The sequence below is a fragment of the Emydura macquarii genome, unplaced genomic scaffold, assembly GCF_026122565.2.
Source record: "Emydura macquarii macquarii isolate MOO-44397 ecotype Brisbane River unplaced genomic scaffold, CSIRO-AGI_Emac_v2 contig_968, whole genome shotgun sequence".
In the NCBI taxonomy this organism is placed as follows: domain Eukaryota; kingdom Metazoa; phylum Chordata; order Testudines; family Chelidae; genus Emydura; species Emydura macquarii.
The window spans coordinates 472,736-491,032 of record NW_027131105.1 but is presented as its reverse complement, the minus strand read 5'-3'; the positions used below and the strand labels follow the sequence as shown (position 1 = coordinate 491,032).

Here is an 18,297-nt window from a genome sequence, read left to right as displayed (position 1 = left end):
ACCATGTTTATCAACTGCCTATTTATAGCTGCTTTAAAAAAATCAGTTTGTCCTTTTAAACCAAGTTTCAGAGAATAAAACCTCCTTATACCTACGTTATAGGGGGTGGAAAAGAGAAACAAGCAAACATATTGTAGCTCTGAGAAATAAGAAATCTTGCTGTTCCTGGCCTTCATTCTTCTGTGTATGTGTAAGTATGTATAAGATGAAGGCAGGATACATTTGATAGTGTCAGACATTTTTAAAGTGTGTTTAATTTCTAAAGCTTTAGATAGGTGTGTTTCATATCTACTCGTTAAAAATTCATGCTGTAAAACTTCTTTGAATTGTTTTGGTATGAAATGATTGGTTACAAGCTAATAATTTTATGAAGAAGAAGCCTAGTGATCTGAAACCTTTTTATTTTAGTTCTCAGTGACCCTGTTGTACCTGAACATGTGTCCTGTCAAAAATCTGAGACCATCCCTTAGTGAAGAATTTCTATGTATCTTTGCTTAGCTGTGCAATGAAATAAAAAGGGAAAAAAGGAAAATTTGCATACTGAAAAATGCATAAAGGATGGTCTTTTTGGCCAAGGATCTGCACTGGTACCCAAGGTATTTGGGTTCAATTCTCAACTCAGTCAGACTGCATGGTCTTGGGCAAGTCACTTAATCTTTCTGGGGGAAATTTTCAGATGCACAAATGGCAGCTAGGTGCATAAATCCCTTAGGCATTTAATTGTTGTTGAAAGTCAGTCTCTGAGTTGTACCTTTTACATCTTCTCTACTTCAGTTTCCCACCTACAGAACAGGGATAATACTTTTTTCCCCTTGACGTTTGTCTTTTCTGTTTCGAGTATAAGCTCTTCAATTTGCAGGCTGTAACTTACTCTGTTTGTCAAACACCTCCTAGCTTAAGAGGCCCCAGTCTAGACACTATCATAATACTATGAATAATAATGTGCTTTATTGCTACATTAGCAGCAAATCTTCATCTGCTGCTTAAGTTACAAGTTTGTTGGAGATTTTGAAAGCATTTATTAGGATTTACTTAAATGCACATTGTCAAATTTGTAACTATACTTTCTTCTACTCCTCAGCATAATGCATCCTCGTGTACCCTTTTTTTGGCTATATCCCAGTGATGTGTGGTTTTAAAAAAAAGTCATGGACTACAATAGACTTTAAAAACCCAGCTGCTAGGCTAAACAATCCACTAACCATAATTCCTGGGCACTGGATTTTTTTGCAGCTTTAAATATGCATAGGCACGTTACCCTGTCCCTTCAGTCTCTGTGGGCTGGCTCCATTCTTGTAGGCCAGCAGGGGATTGAAACTGACAAGATTCCTGCTGGTCTTTAGCTTCAAAGGGTAGGAAACTTGTTAACTTCACTTCCCTGCTAGCTCACAAGAATGAAGTTAGCGTGCCAGGCTGAAGGACCACATAGTACAGACAGCCTGAACTGCAAATTCAAGAGGTTGCCCAGCATAGATGTTAAGATATTAACATTGGAACAGGCCTTGGTTTGAGTGATTGTACCAATGATGGAAAGAAGGGGGAAAAAGTACTTATTCCATTTATTATGTTGGGAATTACCACATTCAGAACTTGTCAGCCTTGACCTTGTATTCCGAAGGGTCTTTTGTGTTGGAACTTCATGTATGATTAGGTGAACAGAGAGACATAAGGTTGTGATTTACATCTGTGAGAAATTATGTACATAATTTAGGTGTTTGAAATATTTAATAATAAATCAAGTCATGCTATCAAATGTCATTTTTCCATGAGATGTAATATTGACCAGTGTTGCTGAATCCTGTTGGTTTAAAGGACAGGTAAATTAGACATGCTGTACTGTTTCTTCCCTTGCTGGGTTTGTCTGACCTTTTTAATGTTGTTTTAATCTGATTTTTGTATTTAATCTAGATTTTGCGAAAACGAGAAGTAAGAGTTTGTTTTCAGAAAATGCATTTGCTGTCTATCTCAGCAAGTTAATTAAATGATCTTGGTGAATCGATGTATTGAAGTCTCAGATCCATTGCTGCAGTAAACTTTCTTTGTGCTGTTTTTCATGCAAAATGTACTAAATTGGTAGACTTTGTGGTTTCCCGCTCCCATAGTAATAATTGTTAGTCATATTTTATTTATGCAGGTTTCAGAGGCATTGCTGTTGAAACAACTATGAGCAAGGAACTTCTGTAGTCTCATGGGAATGAAACCTGATAGGGCATGTCATATGTCTTAATTTGCATATTCACTCTGAAACTATGACGTGTATATACACTCTCCCCTTTTTTGATAAAATCTAAGTGCGAGTCAAAAGCAAGTTAATGTTAGCTGTAAAACAAGGCACGCCTAATATTCTAACTACAGACAGCAGCAACTGTTAATGTTTAATGTTTTTCCTGCATCATTTTTCATTCTAAATATCAGTGCAGATACAGACTCCATTGTGTATAGTACCAAGAAAGGGGGTACAATTGTAAGTGATTCTGGACAGTGAGGATTTCTTATCTATTTACCTTCAAATACCCCTGATCAAAAAAGAAACAGTTGCAAACAACACAATTTGACACTCTGAGATTTTTAATGGTTGCTTCTGGTTTTCTTTTACAGTCCTGGCCATTGAAAGTTACACTACCTAATGTATGTCACAAAGAATTGGTGCATAGTATGCCATCCCGACCTGTGATCACATCCTATTTCACAAACCAGGTTAATACGTGAATGAGCAATATCCAAGGAACAGTTAGGGTTTTGCTGGAAGTGCTGCTGTTGATAATAAATATAGCTACTCCTTCTGAATTAGTATGGTTCCAATGCCTTGGCCTGGTGCAAGCTGCCAAAAGCAGGCCATCTTCAGGATAAAATAAAATAAAACCATCCTCACTGTCCTGATTGCTTGTAGTTATTCAAGTTCCCAAAGTGCTTTTCATAAACATAAGTACTGATCTCTTGGCCAAATTCCAAGTTGGATAATTACTTCACTAACTCAGTGGCTCTCAACTTTTCCAGACTACTTACCCCTTTCAGGAGTCTGATTTGTCTCACATACCCATAAGTTTCACCTCGCTTAACAACTACTTGCTTACAAAATCAGACATAAAAATGCAAAAGTGTCACAGCACACTATTACTGAAAAATTGCTCACTTTTTCATTTTTACCATATAATTATAAAATTAACTGGAATATAAATATTGTATTTATGTTTCAGTGTATAGTATATAGAGCAGCATTAACAAGTCCTTGTCTAAGAAATTTTAGTTTGTATTGAGTTTGCTAGTGCTTTTTATGAGCCTGTTGTAAAACTAGGCAAATACCTAGATGAGTTGATGTACCCGTGGAAGACCTCTCTGTACCCGCAGGGGTACATGTACCCTGGTTGAGAACCACTGCACTGAATGACTAAAGTTGGTATCAGTTTTACATACAATCACCTCTATCATGCAGCTGTCTCTAGAGTGGAATGCAGCAGGTGTTAAACAGCACACAGAAACACTACACAGGAAGTGAAGAATGCTGTCCTATTTAATAGCAGTTAGACAGAATATAATTATCCACATTAGAATTTAGCTGGGCCATACAGGTTATGCCTTCCCAAGTTAATATATTTTTCTTTATGATGGTGAGAACAATTAGACAGGAGTGCATTCTGCTAATAGGCACAAGAAGAATGCTCAAAAGGAAATTAGATGGCACACAGTAGAAAGATGTACACCATTTGTCTGAGGATCCTTCTAGCTCCTATCTAAATTTAAAAAGTAGTGCCTTCATTATTTTAAACTTTTCTTTCTCTTTGTGTTTTTTTTTCCTGCCTACACATACCCTCATTATTACTATAACAGTAGTACTAATAATGTTCCTATCAGACCTTGAAACCAACGGAACAGAGCCTGGATTCACCATGCAATGACCTTGTGTTTATGATCAAGCATTTTAGTGTGTGTGGTCCCACTTTAGAAGGAACTGATGTTTCAAGACACTAATTTCCTTTTTCTTTTCATCATGCCACTACAGGGCAGTGTTAAGGTTGTTTGGGTGTCCTAATTGTGCATTTCCATAACTTAGCATGTTTTGTTTTTCTTTTGTTTTTTTAAAGTTTACCCTTAACTCTGAATTTTTGGGTTTTTAATGCTTGTCTTTGGAATAATTACACCCTTCCATATAATTAGACTTTGTTAATTTAAAAAAAAAAACCTCAAATCAGAATTCCTGTTTACTTTCTGCCTGGAAGCATGTTTTAATTTTAATTGGGCTATGCTTTAATTTTAGATTAACACAGTTGGGCATGTGGAGAAAGAAATGTAATCTTAGTTTCAGATACACAATCACCTAGCAGCTACCAACTAGTATTTATTCAATAATTAATGTTAATTGAATGTGGAGAAAAAAGTGAAATCTGTTGCTGAACAGTAGTGATGCTTTGTGTCCATTGTTCATTCTCAAGGTGAGAAGCAAGGAAAAGGTCATCAGCTGATATGAATATACATTCCAGGTGCCATAATAACCTGTCTAACGTTAGAAAGGGCAATGAGAGAATATGAAATACCTCAAATATGGGAATCTATTAGGGACTACTTTACACAGGTTTTGTACAAGAACATAACCTCAGGTATAAGGTCTCTCTACTCTTGAAAGAGGATATTTTTTCTCTGTTTCAAAATTGGTCACTGTGGACAATAATTCTCCTGTGATCATGAAGGTTAAAATTTTCAAAAGTACCTAAGTGACATTGGACCATTTTCCAAATCACCTGAGGAGGCACTTAAATACTATTGAAAAATTCACTCTAAATCCTTAATATTCAGATGGTGAGCTGGACTGAGTTTATCTACATTTGATTAATAGGAGTGTAATGTCTTGAGCTATATGGAAGCCTGTAAAAACACAAATGGATGGGAAGTTTCTGGTGTCTGATTTTTGAGAGAGTACGTGGCTTTTTTCTCTACACATCTTAGAAAGACAGTGAAACCAAAATGTGTCTCAATCTTTCATGAGTACACTTAGGCTACACTAGAGAGTCATGTGCACATTGCAATGACCCTTTTGTCGACAAAACTGCCCGGTTTTGTCGACAAAATAAAACCATCTCGACGAGAGGTGCAGAGCTTTTTGCAACTAACTTTTAGCAACAAAGCATCAGTGTAGACAATGCTGTATGTTTTTGTCACGGTAAACAGCCTCCGGAAATGTCCCACAATGCCAATCCGGACCACTCTGGACATCCATTTACACTCTGTGGCTCTGCAGCCACCCGCCCCTCCCCCTTTCCAATCGTGGGAAGTTTGAAATTTTTACTCCACTTCCTGCTTTGTTGGCGTGGAGAGCTTGCATCTCAACTTTACAGCTGACCATGCCAGCTCCCCGCAGCAAGCGCTTTCCTGCTTGGAGCACACCAGAGCTGCTGGACCTGATCAGCGTTTGGGGGGAGTTTGCTGTGCAGTCCCAGCTCTGCTCTAGCCAAAGGAACTTTGATACCTACGGCCAGATTTCTCGTGCCATAGTGGAGAAGGGCTATGAGCAGGACACGCTGCAGTGCCGAGCTAAAATCAAGGAACTGCAGCAGAGCTACCAGAAGGCCAGGGAGGCAAACTGTTGCTCTGGCGCGGAGCCAGTGAGCTGTCGCTTCTACAAAGAGCTGGAATCCATCCTCAGCAGCGACCCCACATTCACCCCCGAGATGCCTGTAGACACCTCCGCAGCCATGGGGCCACCGGATACTGGATTGAACCCTGGCGACGAGGTCATCAGGTCATCCTCCAGCTCCACTTCCTTGTCGGAGCCGGGGAACAGTTCGGTTGCTGACGTTGGGAGTCGGAGCTGTTCTCAACCCCAGAAGACTACAGCCAGCCCCAGCCCTTCAGCTCAGGCACTCAGGATGTAGGAGAGGGGGGCTCTGGTAAGTGTTTGGAAGCTGATGCTGCTTGTGTCTTTAGCTTGGCTAAAACATAGAGGTAGTTGACTAGATAGAAATGCCCAGGAGTAGCTGTGTCTGCATGTGCTTTCCCCTTTCCTTCCGCATCTAGGCAGTACGGCTGAGAAGCACGTTATGCACGCTGAGATTTTGCAGGTATCCTCCAGTGTGACCTCTAGGAAACTTTCTTGAAGGTATTCCCTGATTCTGTCTGATTTCTGGGCAGAGCAGCTGTGTTTCTGTCCTCGTTGTAGGTCATTTTCCCACACCAATTGACAATCATATGAATGGGGACCAAAACAGCGCACAATCGTGCAGCGTAGCGAGCTGGTTTGAAGCTGCTTGCATGGAGGAGATGCATCCTTGCTGACTCTAAGGAGCGAGATATCTGCTTCTATTGCCCCCGCCTGTGGAGAATGGTGGCACAATTTGAAATTTGTTTTCCCTATATACCCGCATTTATGCTCCAAGCGAGTACCCACCTAGAGCTTAGACCTACTTGGATGATCTCCCTCCCTCCCCCCCACCCCACTTACCACTCTCAGGCTGATCAAGGAGCTGTATTCTGCACGGGGGGACAGTGAGAATGAGGTGTGTTTCACAGTGATTCATGTGTACTGTTAGGGCACTCACAATAAAGGTTTTGTTCATTGTTTCTTGTTCTTCCATAGATGTGACGTTCACAGCCAAGGCCTCTATGCTGGTGGACCACCTTTGACGGATAAGGAAGTGACCCTGGAGAAGGAAGGAGGCAATGTTCCAGGAACTCCTCCTGTCCTCTGAGGCATCTGAAAGAGAGAAAAGGGCATGGAGACAATCGATGTCAGAATCTCGGAAGATGGACAGACAGGAATAGAAGGAAAACCAGGAGAGAATTTTAGCTGGCCATGAGCACATGATCAAGACCGTGGAGGAGCAGACAGAGCTTCTAAAGAGAATAGTGTTGTTGCAGACACAGTTTATGCAAAGTCAGCCACCCTCCCCCCCCTTTAGCCGCAACAGAACGTCTTTCCCTGTGCTCCACCAACTCCCCCTACGCATTCCTACCAAAGTCACGGACCATCTCACTACCCCGTTCATTCCACCCCTCCAGGCAGCTATGGGAACGACAGCTGGACTTGCACACAATTGTCATAGCTGGCACTGCCTCCTACTACTTTCTCCACTCTAGGTTTTGTTTGTGTTGTTTTTTGTGCTGTTTTGTGTTTAATAATAAAAGTAAGCTCTCAAAACAAGAAGCACTCTTTATTTATGTGTTGAACATGATATGTGCACCTACCGCTGACACACATGTACAGCTGTATAGCGGTCAGAGAATGTCACAGCGCAGTTTCAAAAAACACCTGATGGGTTCTCACCGTCAGAATGGGCCCTCAATGCCTCCCTTATGCGTATGGCCCCACATTGGGCCCCTCTAATACCCCTGGCATCTAGCTGCTCATATTCAGTTGCAAGGCGATCCGCCTCTGCGGTCCACCCAGGGGCAAACTTCTTGCCCTTAGCTTCACATAAATTATGGAGCACGCAGCAGGCATGGAATATTGTTCTCATTTAGGTCCAGCCTGCAATAAAGACATCTCCAGCATGTCTTTTAACGTGCCAAATGCACAGTCAACAGTCATTCGGCACCTGTTCAGCCTATTATTGAAGCGCTCCTTGCTGCTGTCCACGCTGCCTGTGTAAGGCTTCATGAGCCATGGCGTTAGTGGGTAGGCTGGGTCTCCCAGGATCACTATGGGCATCTCAACATCCCATACGGGAATCTTTTCGTCTGGAAAAAAAGTCCCTGCTTGTAGCTTTCGATACAGGCCAGTGTTTCTGAAGATATGAGCATCGTGCACCTTTCCTGACCAACCTGCGTTGATGTCAGATAAAATGCCCCCAGTGATCCACAAGCATCTGGAATACCATAGAGAATTACCCCTTCCTATTGATGTACTCAGTGGCGAGATGGTCCGGTGCCAAAATTGGGGTAGGTGTGCTCTCTATTGCCCCGCCACAGTTAGGGAATCCCATTGCAGCAAATCCATCCACTATTTCACGCACATTGCCCAGACTCTCGGTTCTTCGCAGCAGAATGCGATTAATGGCCCTGCAACACTTGTGATAACACAGCTCCAATGGTGGACTTGCCAACTCCAAACTGATTGCTACCAGCCAGTCGATGTAGGGTTGCCAGCTTCCACACGGCAATCGCCACGCGCTTCTCTACCGAGAAGGCAGCTCTCATTCTGGTGTCCTTGCGCCGCAGGGCAGGGGCCAGCTCTGCAGAGTTCCATGAAGGTGGCTTTGCGCATTAGGAAGTTCTGTAGCCACTGGTCGTCATCCCAGACCTGCATAACAATGCGATCTCACCACTCACATGTCTCACATGCCCAGAAGTGGCGATTCACCGTGTGCAGACGCTTCATAAATGACAACAATAATGCGGTGCTGTTTGTCTGCATGTCACTCAGCAGCTCAGGCTCCTCGGATTCCTGTTCCGATTCGGAGCTCATAATGTACTGCATGACCAATCGCGATGTGTTCAGAATGCTGAAAGCAACAGTGGAGAGTAGTGCGGGCTCCATCTTTTCAGATAGAGGTGGCAGGTGCGCAATAAAAGGCGGGGAGCCATTGAAAAAATGGCACGAGTCACTGCCAGCAACGCAATGAATGACGGCAGGGAAACAGTGCCCCATCGGTCATTGAGCCAGCACCCATGCTGCGCCGCGCTGCTCTGTCCCACCCCAGAATTCCTAGCAGCAGAAACTGCGTAGTTGCACAGTGGGATAGCTGCTCACTATGCACTGCTCTCACTGTCAATACTACTAAGTGTGGACGCGTTTTTGCAACAAAATGAGTGCTGTGTGGATGGGCGCTTTTAATTACAGCGCTTTTTATCACCGAAAAAAATACCATTGACAAAACTTTTTAGTGTAGACAAGGCCTTAAATACTTTTCCAGTAGAGACAGATATTGGTGCGAATGAGGACAGGAAGCAGCCATGTTTAATTATTAGTTACGTTGGGGCTGCTGTGCAGAAAAGGGTGCATGTAGCTGATTTTACAATTGTGCAGTTAATTTGTGTGTGTAAGTACTGCCTACAAATGGCCATTGAGATGAATAACTAGCCATTTTTGTGATTGCAATCAGGGTAACTGTGTGCAAATTAGAAACAGAATTGTGTGTGGCTATTTGATAAAATTGGGCCCTAATATTGATCTCCTAGACCAATTTTGGCTAGAGCAGAGTGCTTTTGTAACCTTGTTTGCCATACTGAAATCTCAAATGGTGGAAAAGTTCAATAGATGATTGAGACCATTTTCATTTTTACAACATAGCCTTCAACACTTATTGTAACTCTACACTGCTAAATTTGATTAACTCTTTGAACACAGAAAGTGATTTGTTGTGCCAGAAACATAACACGCTTTAAAGAAGACCTGAAGTGAAACAATTTCTGATGCATTGTTGTTCTCTTGTTAAAATTGCTAGAAGAGTGAGTCCTAGAGATCTTGCAATGGTGAATGAAGTTCGTAATTCTGCCTCTAGGGCAAGTTAAAACTATTCCTGAGGCATTTACCTGGTCCAAAGATCATCACCAGACACTTCTAGTTTTGGCAATGTTGATTTAATCGTTAATTAAAGCTATGGTTTGATTTTTTTGTTTGTTTTCTTAATCTGGAAATGCAAGTGTATGGTGTGAGATCACCCTTGGCTGTTGGATTGCAGGAGCATATCCCTAATAAACTGATGAATTGAGTACTGCAAGGAAGCTGAGCTAATCAGAACTATGTTCTGTTCATGGGGACTAACCAGAATCAAATTCCATGCAGAGTTATAGCCATTACTGGTGAAGATATGTGCGCAGTTTTTCACTATTACCTCCAGGGGATGCTGTTGTACTAAAAGTTTGTGTGTGTGTGTAAAAATAAATATATAATGGCTGCTTTAAAAAAGAAAAGTATATTTGTGGTGTCATAGTAAGTAGTATAGGTCACATGTAATGCAGGAAGTGTAGTACTTAATGGTACTTGCAAGTGTTCTAACTTTTAAGCAGTAATATTAATCCTTAAATAACAAAACTCATGGAATATGCTGTTAGTAATGTTTGCTTTTTCCATAGTCTTGGCATGTAACCTGGTGACATACGTTTGCTATTGATTTAATTTCAACCTGAGCTATTCTGAACTGGTGAGGTGCTCAATGAATCATTTATAAGATGGTTGGGAATTCTTTCCTCGAAAGCATGCATAGAGCACATTACAGGGAAGTAAAGTCTAGGAATACTTAGTATGATTACCCACAATGCCTGAGCACGTAGGGATTTTAGAAGATTTCCTTACATTCTTTGCAAAGAAAAATTTCAGATGTGAGGATTTTTTGTAGGATTGATTGTATTATATTTGCATCAAGAATTTTTCCTTCCTGTCCCTTCACTAGGAATTCATTTCTTTTTATAATATATATTTAATTTGGAAATTCACAATTTAGAACTTTTGGTGCCAAGTTGTTATTATTTAACTGGAAGGATGTGGCAGATGTTAATCACTTTGGTTAATGCACTACTAGAAGGTGCTCAGATACTCCAGCGGTGAGTGCAGTATGAGAACCTTTATAGAATAAAATAGAACACTGGCTTCCTTCTCTCTCCACAGCCGACACTCCAAACAGCAATTCATATATTACAAGTTGGAATATGTCAATACTTATTTTTTCTCCCATAGAACTAGCTTGTAGGAATGGAAATTCAGGAATGCTCTAGCTACTAATGTTGCACATAGGGTAAATGCTTTTCTTAATTCTCACTGTGTTGGCATGTCAGGTCCATGGAATTTACACTACAGGCTGGAAGGGACTTGCCTCTCCTTTGATAGTGTTGTAACTGTGAAGTCCTTACCCCTTCATTTACATATGTAAAGGACTGGCCTTTTTGGTTTTTTGTTGTTATCCTGTTCTTGCAATATTTATTAAAATGCTGTTTTGCTTTTAGTAAACGAACATGCTCTGAAAGACAGTAAAGTAGCAGTGTAACCCCCTAATTGTAGCATGACTGAAGTTTTATTTCAGAGTCCTGGGAAGAAGAGTACTTTTGCATCAAAGCATGAACACCTAACCTCTGTAGTGCTTGAGTAATGTTTCCAGTCTATCCCCCATTGAATTTACAAATGTCATTTTCTTCATTTAAAAAAATCCCCTGTTTAGAAAGTACCTTATGCTGTTTTTAGCCTGAGGGTCGGTGGGTGCAGCTATAACTGTCTCAAATTCTGGGAGCCAAAAAACATCATGGTAAATTTTAATTAGCAATTTTTTTATTATACAAGAAAGTATCTGGTTACTTGAGCATTAAGTAGCTATGTATGTTTATATGGCATGCTCATCACCATGGTCTCTGACATCTACAATTCTTTTAATAAAAAGTCTGTGTCTGTTTTCCTTAATAATGATCGGTATAAAATTAAGGGCTTTTACATTTCATCTTCCCAATGAGACAAGATTTCTTGTTTTCCATTGTATTGTTCTTAGAATCATTCTAGTAGTCATGCCTCTTCAGTTGAGATGGCATACAACCAGGTAGTTACAGCAATGCTTTTCTTATTCCAAATAAAATAGTTTTTGCAAGGTAAATTGAGTTCCCTTGTATGGAAACAGAATCCTAAATTAAATTGTCTAACCTCAGTGGAAATACCAAGAACAATGGTACCTTGGTATTTATATAGCTCTTTTCAAAGTGCTTTGGCAGAATGTCACTGCATGGGAATGCTCCTGTAAGGCAACTGTCTGCCTCTTTGACACAAGGGGGGAGATTTTCAAAGGCACAAATGGGCGTGATGCACTTGACTTCTGTCAAAAGGCAATGAGAGTTGGACTCCTTCCAGGGAAGCTAAGGCACAGACCTGAAGTGAAATTGCCAAGACCATAGAGGGGGAATGTGTATCAGAGGTCACATTAGAACTCCATTAGTTACGTGTGTATACCATGCTCTGTACTGGCATCACTTTGTCATCCAAATCAGATTCCAGGTGTTGATCTACCGCAAGGGACACCAATTGATACCCATTAGGTTGACATACACATAGCAGCACTGATGCACATGGTCTGCCTTTTATGGTGAATCACATACATCTGTATACATTAAAAATCTTTAAGATAAAGGTTCGAACTGCAGCAAAACAAACCGCATCCTGAGAGGAGAACTGTTGTAAAAATCCCCTTCATTTCTGTCATTTAAACCATAGCTTGAACTAGTGAATTCTCTAGGCACTAAAAAGCCAGAGCCTGAAATGTTTAACTACTGACATCCCTTAAGGATTTAAACTGTAGCAGTAGACTGATTAAACTGTATTTTAAAGTTATGTATGTTTATCCACCATCAGTATTCAAACAGTTGATATGGTGATTTAGTTGTAATTCTTATTCTTCCATCCTGGAGCCATTCAAACTGCATTTTGTTTATGTTAAAATCTTTTATTTTTCAGTGTATTAATAAAACATTAAAATAAGTTGAAACCAGGTCAAATAGGAATTGCAAACATTTTAATAACCAAGTAAAAATAAGTGACAGCCGTGTATGTTGAACTCAAGTTGCATGGGGGATAACTAATTTAAAATAAAAGTTTAACCTCAGTTCTGTCACTTGGAAATCCTTTCTCAGAAAGTTAAACCTGCCTGCAGACTTAGCTTGGTCAACTTCTTTCCAGTACTTGAAAAGAGGCCTCTCTCTCTCTCTCTCTCTCGCTCTGTGTGTGTTTCTGAGATTCCCCCTACCTCCTCTCTGTTTTGCAGTGGTAGCACTGCTTCCTGTCAAGAGCAACTCTGACATGGCCACTTCTGTAAAGACTCTCCACCTCCTCCTCCTTTTTCTTTCAAACACTCAATACATTTAGAGACTGATCTTGCACAGAAAATATCCCTGACATTTGAAGAGCTCCAGGGATTCAGTGAGCATGCTCAGTGCTCTCTGCCTGCTAGAAAGAGGAAGCTAGTTTACATACGACTCATACCAGGCATAGCCTGCATGTCAGTGCAGTTAACTTGCAGCGGGCTGTGAGGAGAACTAGCTTGTCTTTGTCCTAGGAAACTTCCCTATTTTTTTCTCTCTTAAACTTCCAAAAACATTTGCAAAGTGGTTTTTTTTTTTTTTTAAACTGTTTTCTTTGTAGCCAGGGGCACAATACACTCTAAACACAGTCTGCGAAATCTTGGAAAGATTCCTCCCTCCCCCTCCAACTTTCCTTTAATATACTTTGTTTTGATTAGTCGAAGGCTGGGCCTTGAGCTTGTGAAATTTAGAAAGAGCCAGGAGCTACTCGGCAGCATTTGTCCTGCTTCCCTCTCCCTGTTTCTGGGCAAAAGCAAACAAGCTGGTCTTTTTTGTTAGCCCGATTAAATGCTATTGATGAAGATGGATCTGTTGAACTACCAGTACTTGGACAAGATGAACAACAATATTGGTATTCTGTGCTATGAAGGTAATTGTTTCATTTTGCAAAATGCTTTTTATGGGGCATGCGGTGTTTTTGTTGTTTTAAGTGTGAGTTGTTTTTCCCTTCTGTTTGTAATTGTTACAAGATACTGTGCGTTTTGTACTGTCTAAAGATTTAATGGGATTTGTTAAATGGAAGTTGAATTATTCTTTTTAAAGGAAATTTTACTGTTCTCTATTAATATGAAGTGTAAATTCTCTCCTTCCTGCCCCCCAGCAAAGATAGTACTGATTGAAATACTTTAAAGCAGCAATAAGCAGATAACTTTTTGCCAGCCTTAATACAGTTGTGAAGGAAACATTTTAAAGTCACTTTCCAATACATGTATAAGTGTTAATTTGTAATGTGCATTGTGTGTGTAATCTACACCATTAAATGTAAATAGATATATATGCTGAAAAACACAGTATAGATGTATTTGGACAATGAGACTTGCAACAAGTTTTTGTTTTAATTCCGTGCTTACATTCTGAACAATAAAGAATTTTACTATTCAACTTTGGCAATTGAAGGGCACCCATATTACAGAGCACAGAGTGGCCCTTTGTTTGACTTCTCATTTCCTTCACAGCACTGAGAGAGCCTGACACTGAAGTATGTTTTCCCCCCTCACCCACACACATACACACCTCCTCCCCAGAGAGACACTCCACATAGTCCCTTGTGGAAAGAATTACACAATATGCTGGAAAACTTATTTTTTTTCTCTTCACTATGTTCTGAGTTTGCTTATTTGTGTCCAGCTAACGTAGATCAACATTTACTTCTGATACTGTCAGTAATAGAAGCCCTGTTTTGAAGGTCCCTTAGGTAATGGGGAAAAATCGGTTTCTTCATCTAGTTGAGTTTTTTAATATACGTGCAGTTTGAAGAAGTGGCAATGGCCTGACTTTGAGTGGAAAGAAAGGCACCACTGAGCTAATTCAGCTTGGCACTAGGGCTGGTTTTGCTGTAGCCACATTCAGGAGGAACATTTTCCACGTTCATTTGGAAAGTGAACTTGCTATAGTTGTCAGGGAAAACGCAGTAAAGAATATATAGATGTAATCAAGACGTAGCTACTTAGATGCTTTAAGAAAAGGCTAACCCAAAAATCAGGACACTCACTTTGGAAATACGTCTTCCCCTCCCCCCACCCCCTTTAAGTTAGAAAGGCCACTTTTCAAAGAGCCAGGGGGAGCAGAGAGGTTGCATGTAGAGCTATTAATGCCTCTGCTTTTTTTTTTTTGCTTTTTTTTTCTCCTTCATTTGAACAGTCAAAAATCTGATGTAGAAATTTATTTTGATAACTGCTGTGCAAATAACTGGCTTGCCAGTCAGTATTGAACAATATGGTGCAGATTGTGTATGGCCAGTCAGACTTTCATGTTCTTTCCCATGTTCTTTCTCCTTTCTTTTCTGAAACTTTGTGGATGCAAGAGAGATTGCATAAAGGAATGTTGCCAGGTTTTTGTTAATCTCATCATTGTCCTGCATTAACAATCAAGTGCTTTATTATGGCTCCTGATAAAAAAACAGTAAACATCATAAATAGAATTTCTGCTTACTTGATGGATTTTTCTGAGGGTTTTGTTGACTGGGGGGAAAGTTTTGAGGGTTTTTTGGGTCTTACTAGTTTCATTCAATTGTATTTACTACCTAATTATAAAAGTTGCTCACCAGACTTTGTTTTCCCACCTGCCTTTGGATAGATGATACTTTTAATAGTTTGAAAGCAAAATCACAGTTTAAGGAACGCATACTAATATTATATAGCAGATTTTGTTTGGTTTAAACATCTGTTGCAATTTTCCTTATTATGGAAGTTAACATTATTTTTAACACTAAAATAAACATGTAAGAAATGAAAAAAAGGAAAAACAAAACTTGAGGAGTGTTTATAGTGAGGTGTTTATATCTCAGTGGTTTAAAAAGTATAAACACTGATCCACATCTGCACTGAGCTCTGAAGGGTGGTTTTAGAGATGCCTACAGATCTGCCAGGCCATTGCCAAAGTATTTATTTTACAGGGGAGTTGTCAGCAATGGTGGATCTTGTCTTTTCAAAGTCACCATTGCAGTAGTATGTATACTGGAGAATAAAGTGCTTTTTCAGATTCAATTAATTAGTCTGTTTTGAAACTCATACTTGACCTACTTACATGTGCACGTTCTCCTGAAAAGTACTTTTGCAGATGTAAGATAAGATACAAATTCAGTATGTGATTATTAGATCTATATAATAGGTTGGGATTTTCAAAGGAGCTGGAGAAAATTAGGTTCCTAAATCCCACTGGAATTCAATGGGAGGTGGGTGCCTAAGAACAATATTGTTTGCCTTCACTCATTGAGACAGTTCATGTACTGGTGAAATGTGGCATTGTTACCATTGTAGAGGATTTGCCCATTTTCCACTTCGTAATTTCTCCTCTAGTGCGAAGAAGCCAACTCAATATAGTGACTGGCCACCAGTTTATACGCACAGCACCCTTGACGTCAGTGTGTGTTCCATGGATGTATTGATGATAGGACCAGGCCCTTCAGAAGGAAAAGCAGGTTTTTTCCCCCAAGAAGAATGGCTTAGACAGCCCTGTGGTCCAGCACAGTGTATTGTGCTGATGTGGAGGACTATAATTAGGACCCTAAATTTAGTCTCTGTTTTCCTCGCCAAGCAAACTGGCACCCACAACTTTCAGATGGCTGAGTAGTGGCCAATACCCTGATGATCCTTACTGACTAGTGGATGAGAGCAGTCCTTCAGAGGGTCTAATTTTTCGTCCTTGTCAAGCACTCATTGTCATTATTCAGCTTGGACTAGGGGAATATTTTGGCTGGCAGTGTGTTCTAGATAGTCAGTTGGGCAGGGAGACCTTAGAGAGAGGTTGGGTTGCCTCCCATAAACCAAAACCTAATAGGTGAATCTTTGGTCACTGAGTTGCTTATGTCATGGATGTTGTTCCTAGCTGTGGCCCCTCCATGTGACGAAGGGGAGAATAATGAAAGCCAAAGACTGAAGATAAATTAAATTTTACTGAACTCTTCCAAAAGAAAGTGGTCTTCCTCTTCTGTGGGAAAGATGCATTACAGGGTTGGCCAAATGCATGGTGCAATTGAGAATGATGGTTGTTGTATTTTAGTAAGGCTTAGGTACCTGAACTGAGGTTACTGTGTTAGGCATTTTATAAACACATGGTAAAAGACAATCCCTGCCCCAGAGAGCTTATAACCAAAGACAAAGTGGGAGAGGAAACAGTGGTATGAGGGAGGTGAAGTGATGTGTCCACGGTCACGCAGCAAGTCAATGGCATAAGTGGGCGTAGATACCAGGTGAATCATCATACTTTAAGTATAGGGGCTTCTAGATATTTTAAGATGATAGTATCTACAGAAATGAATTTACCTTTGGATAGGCCATTCACTTCCTGCAAAATGGCTGAAATGTCTGTCAGGATAACTATTTTGTGTAGAGAACCCTCATCCTTTTAAGCGTTCTCAGTAGTTTCTCTTAGATGGTTAGTGATGCCTCAGTCAACCTATAGCTTGACAGCAAAATTATTTTAATTTTATAACAATTGATAATTATGTAGTTTTTCCTCATAGATGGAGAGACAAATGCTTCAAATTCTTCAATCTAGAACTATTCACACTTCTGCCATCATTGCCCTGACAGACATGTTATTGATGACCAGCTGTTTCAAGCAGATTATTTTTCAGTCAGTTTGGTGCAATTAGAGATAATAAAAACATGGAGACTTTTTGATTCAAGCACTTGATATTGATGCCTAAACTGAATCACATATTTATTTTCCTTGTGACATTTGTCAACAACTGCCAATTTAATAGAATAATCCTTTAGTTTAATTGTTCTCTCTGTAATGAGCTCAGAGACATCAGGAAACTCAGGGGAGATAGTGTCCTCACAGGGTGAAAAGGCCACAAAGCAGACCCCTTCTGTACCAGTCTCAAGTTCCTAGTGCTACATATCAAATGACAAGCACTTGATTTGGGGGGGGGGGGTGTACTCTGAGGTAGAACATCTGCATCTTGTTTTGCTATGGAAACTCAATTTACTTTAGTTTCATGTTCTTTGTCTGGGAGTCTTGTGTGAGGTAATGGCGGCAGAGCTTTGAGTTAACTAAACAAATCACAGGTGAGCCTGTGCTTTATTAACGCCAGCAGTGGATTGGCAAACTTTGGCTCCTGATAATTGCAACTTGAATATGTATGAGAAGGTGCAGTCTCCCAGTGGAAGATTGTTTCACTTCATTGTTTATCTCATGGAGTGTACAGATGGCTCTGTGTTGGAAGGCAGATTTCTGTCTTCCTTCCTCCCTCTTCCATTGTCTGATGCTTTGTATTATTACTGCCTTCCCGGGGCTTGGACTGTTGCACTGGGAAAGGTATAAAGAAATGCAATAAGATGCAAAGAAATTCCTCCAGGCATGTTATGAGACTCAAGAGCACGCAGAATAGATTTTGTTCTGCAATATCATATGGACAGTTCAGAAAACTGGAATTTGTTATAAAGAAAATTGGATACAGATTTACAGAAAAATACTTTTTGTTTTGTTTTCTAGTTTAATAGAGACAGCTTATACTAGTTAGTTGCATATTACATAATTACTTCACTGACTTCCTGTAATTACTTGGCTACAATATTGAGCTAGCAAAGATGTGTAATGTTTTAGTGCAAAGCAAGCTATTTTTAAATGTGTAATGCCCAGCGTAGATATATGATATCAAACACAGAGCCTGAAAGTAATTCTGCTAACTTCATTTGCTCCCTTTTTAATGAAATATCACATGTTCTTTTAAGTTCTAAAGAATATTTTCCACCAGGTTTTTTTGCTGATCTTGCATTTCACTCTGGGTTTGTATAATCAGCCTTTCGTATTAACTCCAAAGCCTGTTTCAGTTTCTAAATATATAAAAATAGCTTTACATCACTGTCC

At 40.1% G+C, this 18,297-nt stretch overlaps 1 protein-coding gene across 3 annotated transcripts in view; it reads left to right on the top strand.

Annotated features, from left to right (window-relative positions):
* Positions 1–18,297, top strand: part of VGLL4 (vestigial like family member 4) — a 133,084-nt gene that overhangs the window by 63,656 nt on the left and 51,131 nt on the right. The window contains exon 1 of one of the 3 annotated variants that reach the window (XM_067543748.1): positions 12,867–13,351. The exons of the other annotated variants lie outside the window; for them this stretch is intronic. Within the exon in view, the coding sequence (XP_067399849.1) occupies positions 13,270–13,351 (82 nt within the window). The 5' untranslated portion in view covers positions 12,867–13,269. Of the gene's footprint in view, positions 1–12,866; positions 13,352–18,297 lie in introns of those variants that run through there. 3 annotated transcript variants of the gene reach the window in all.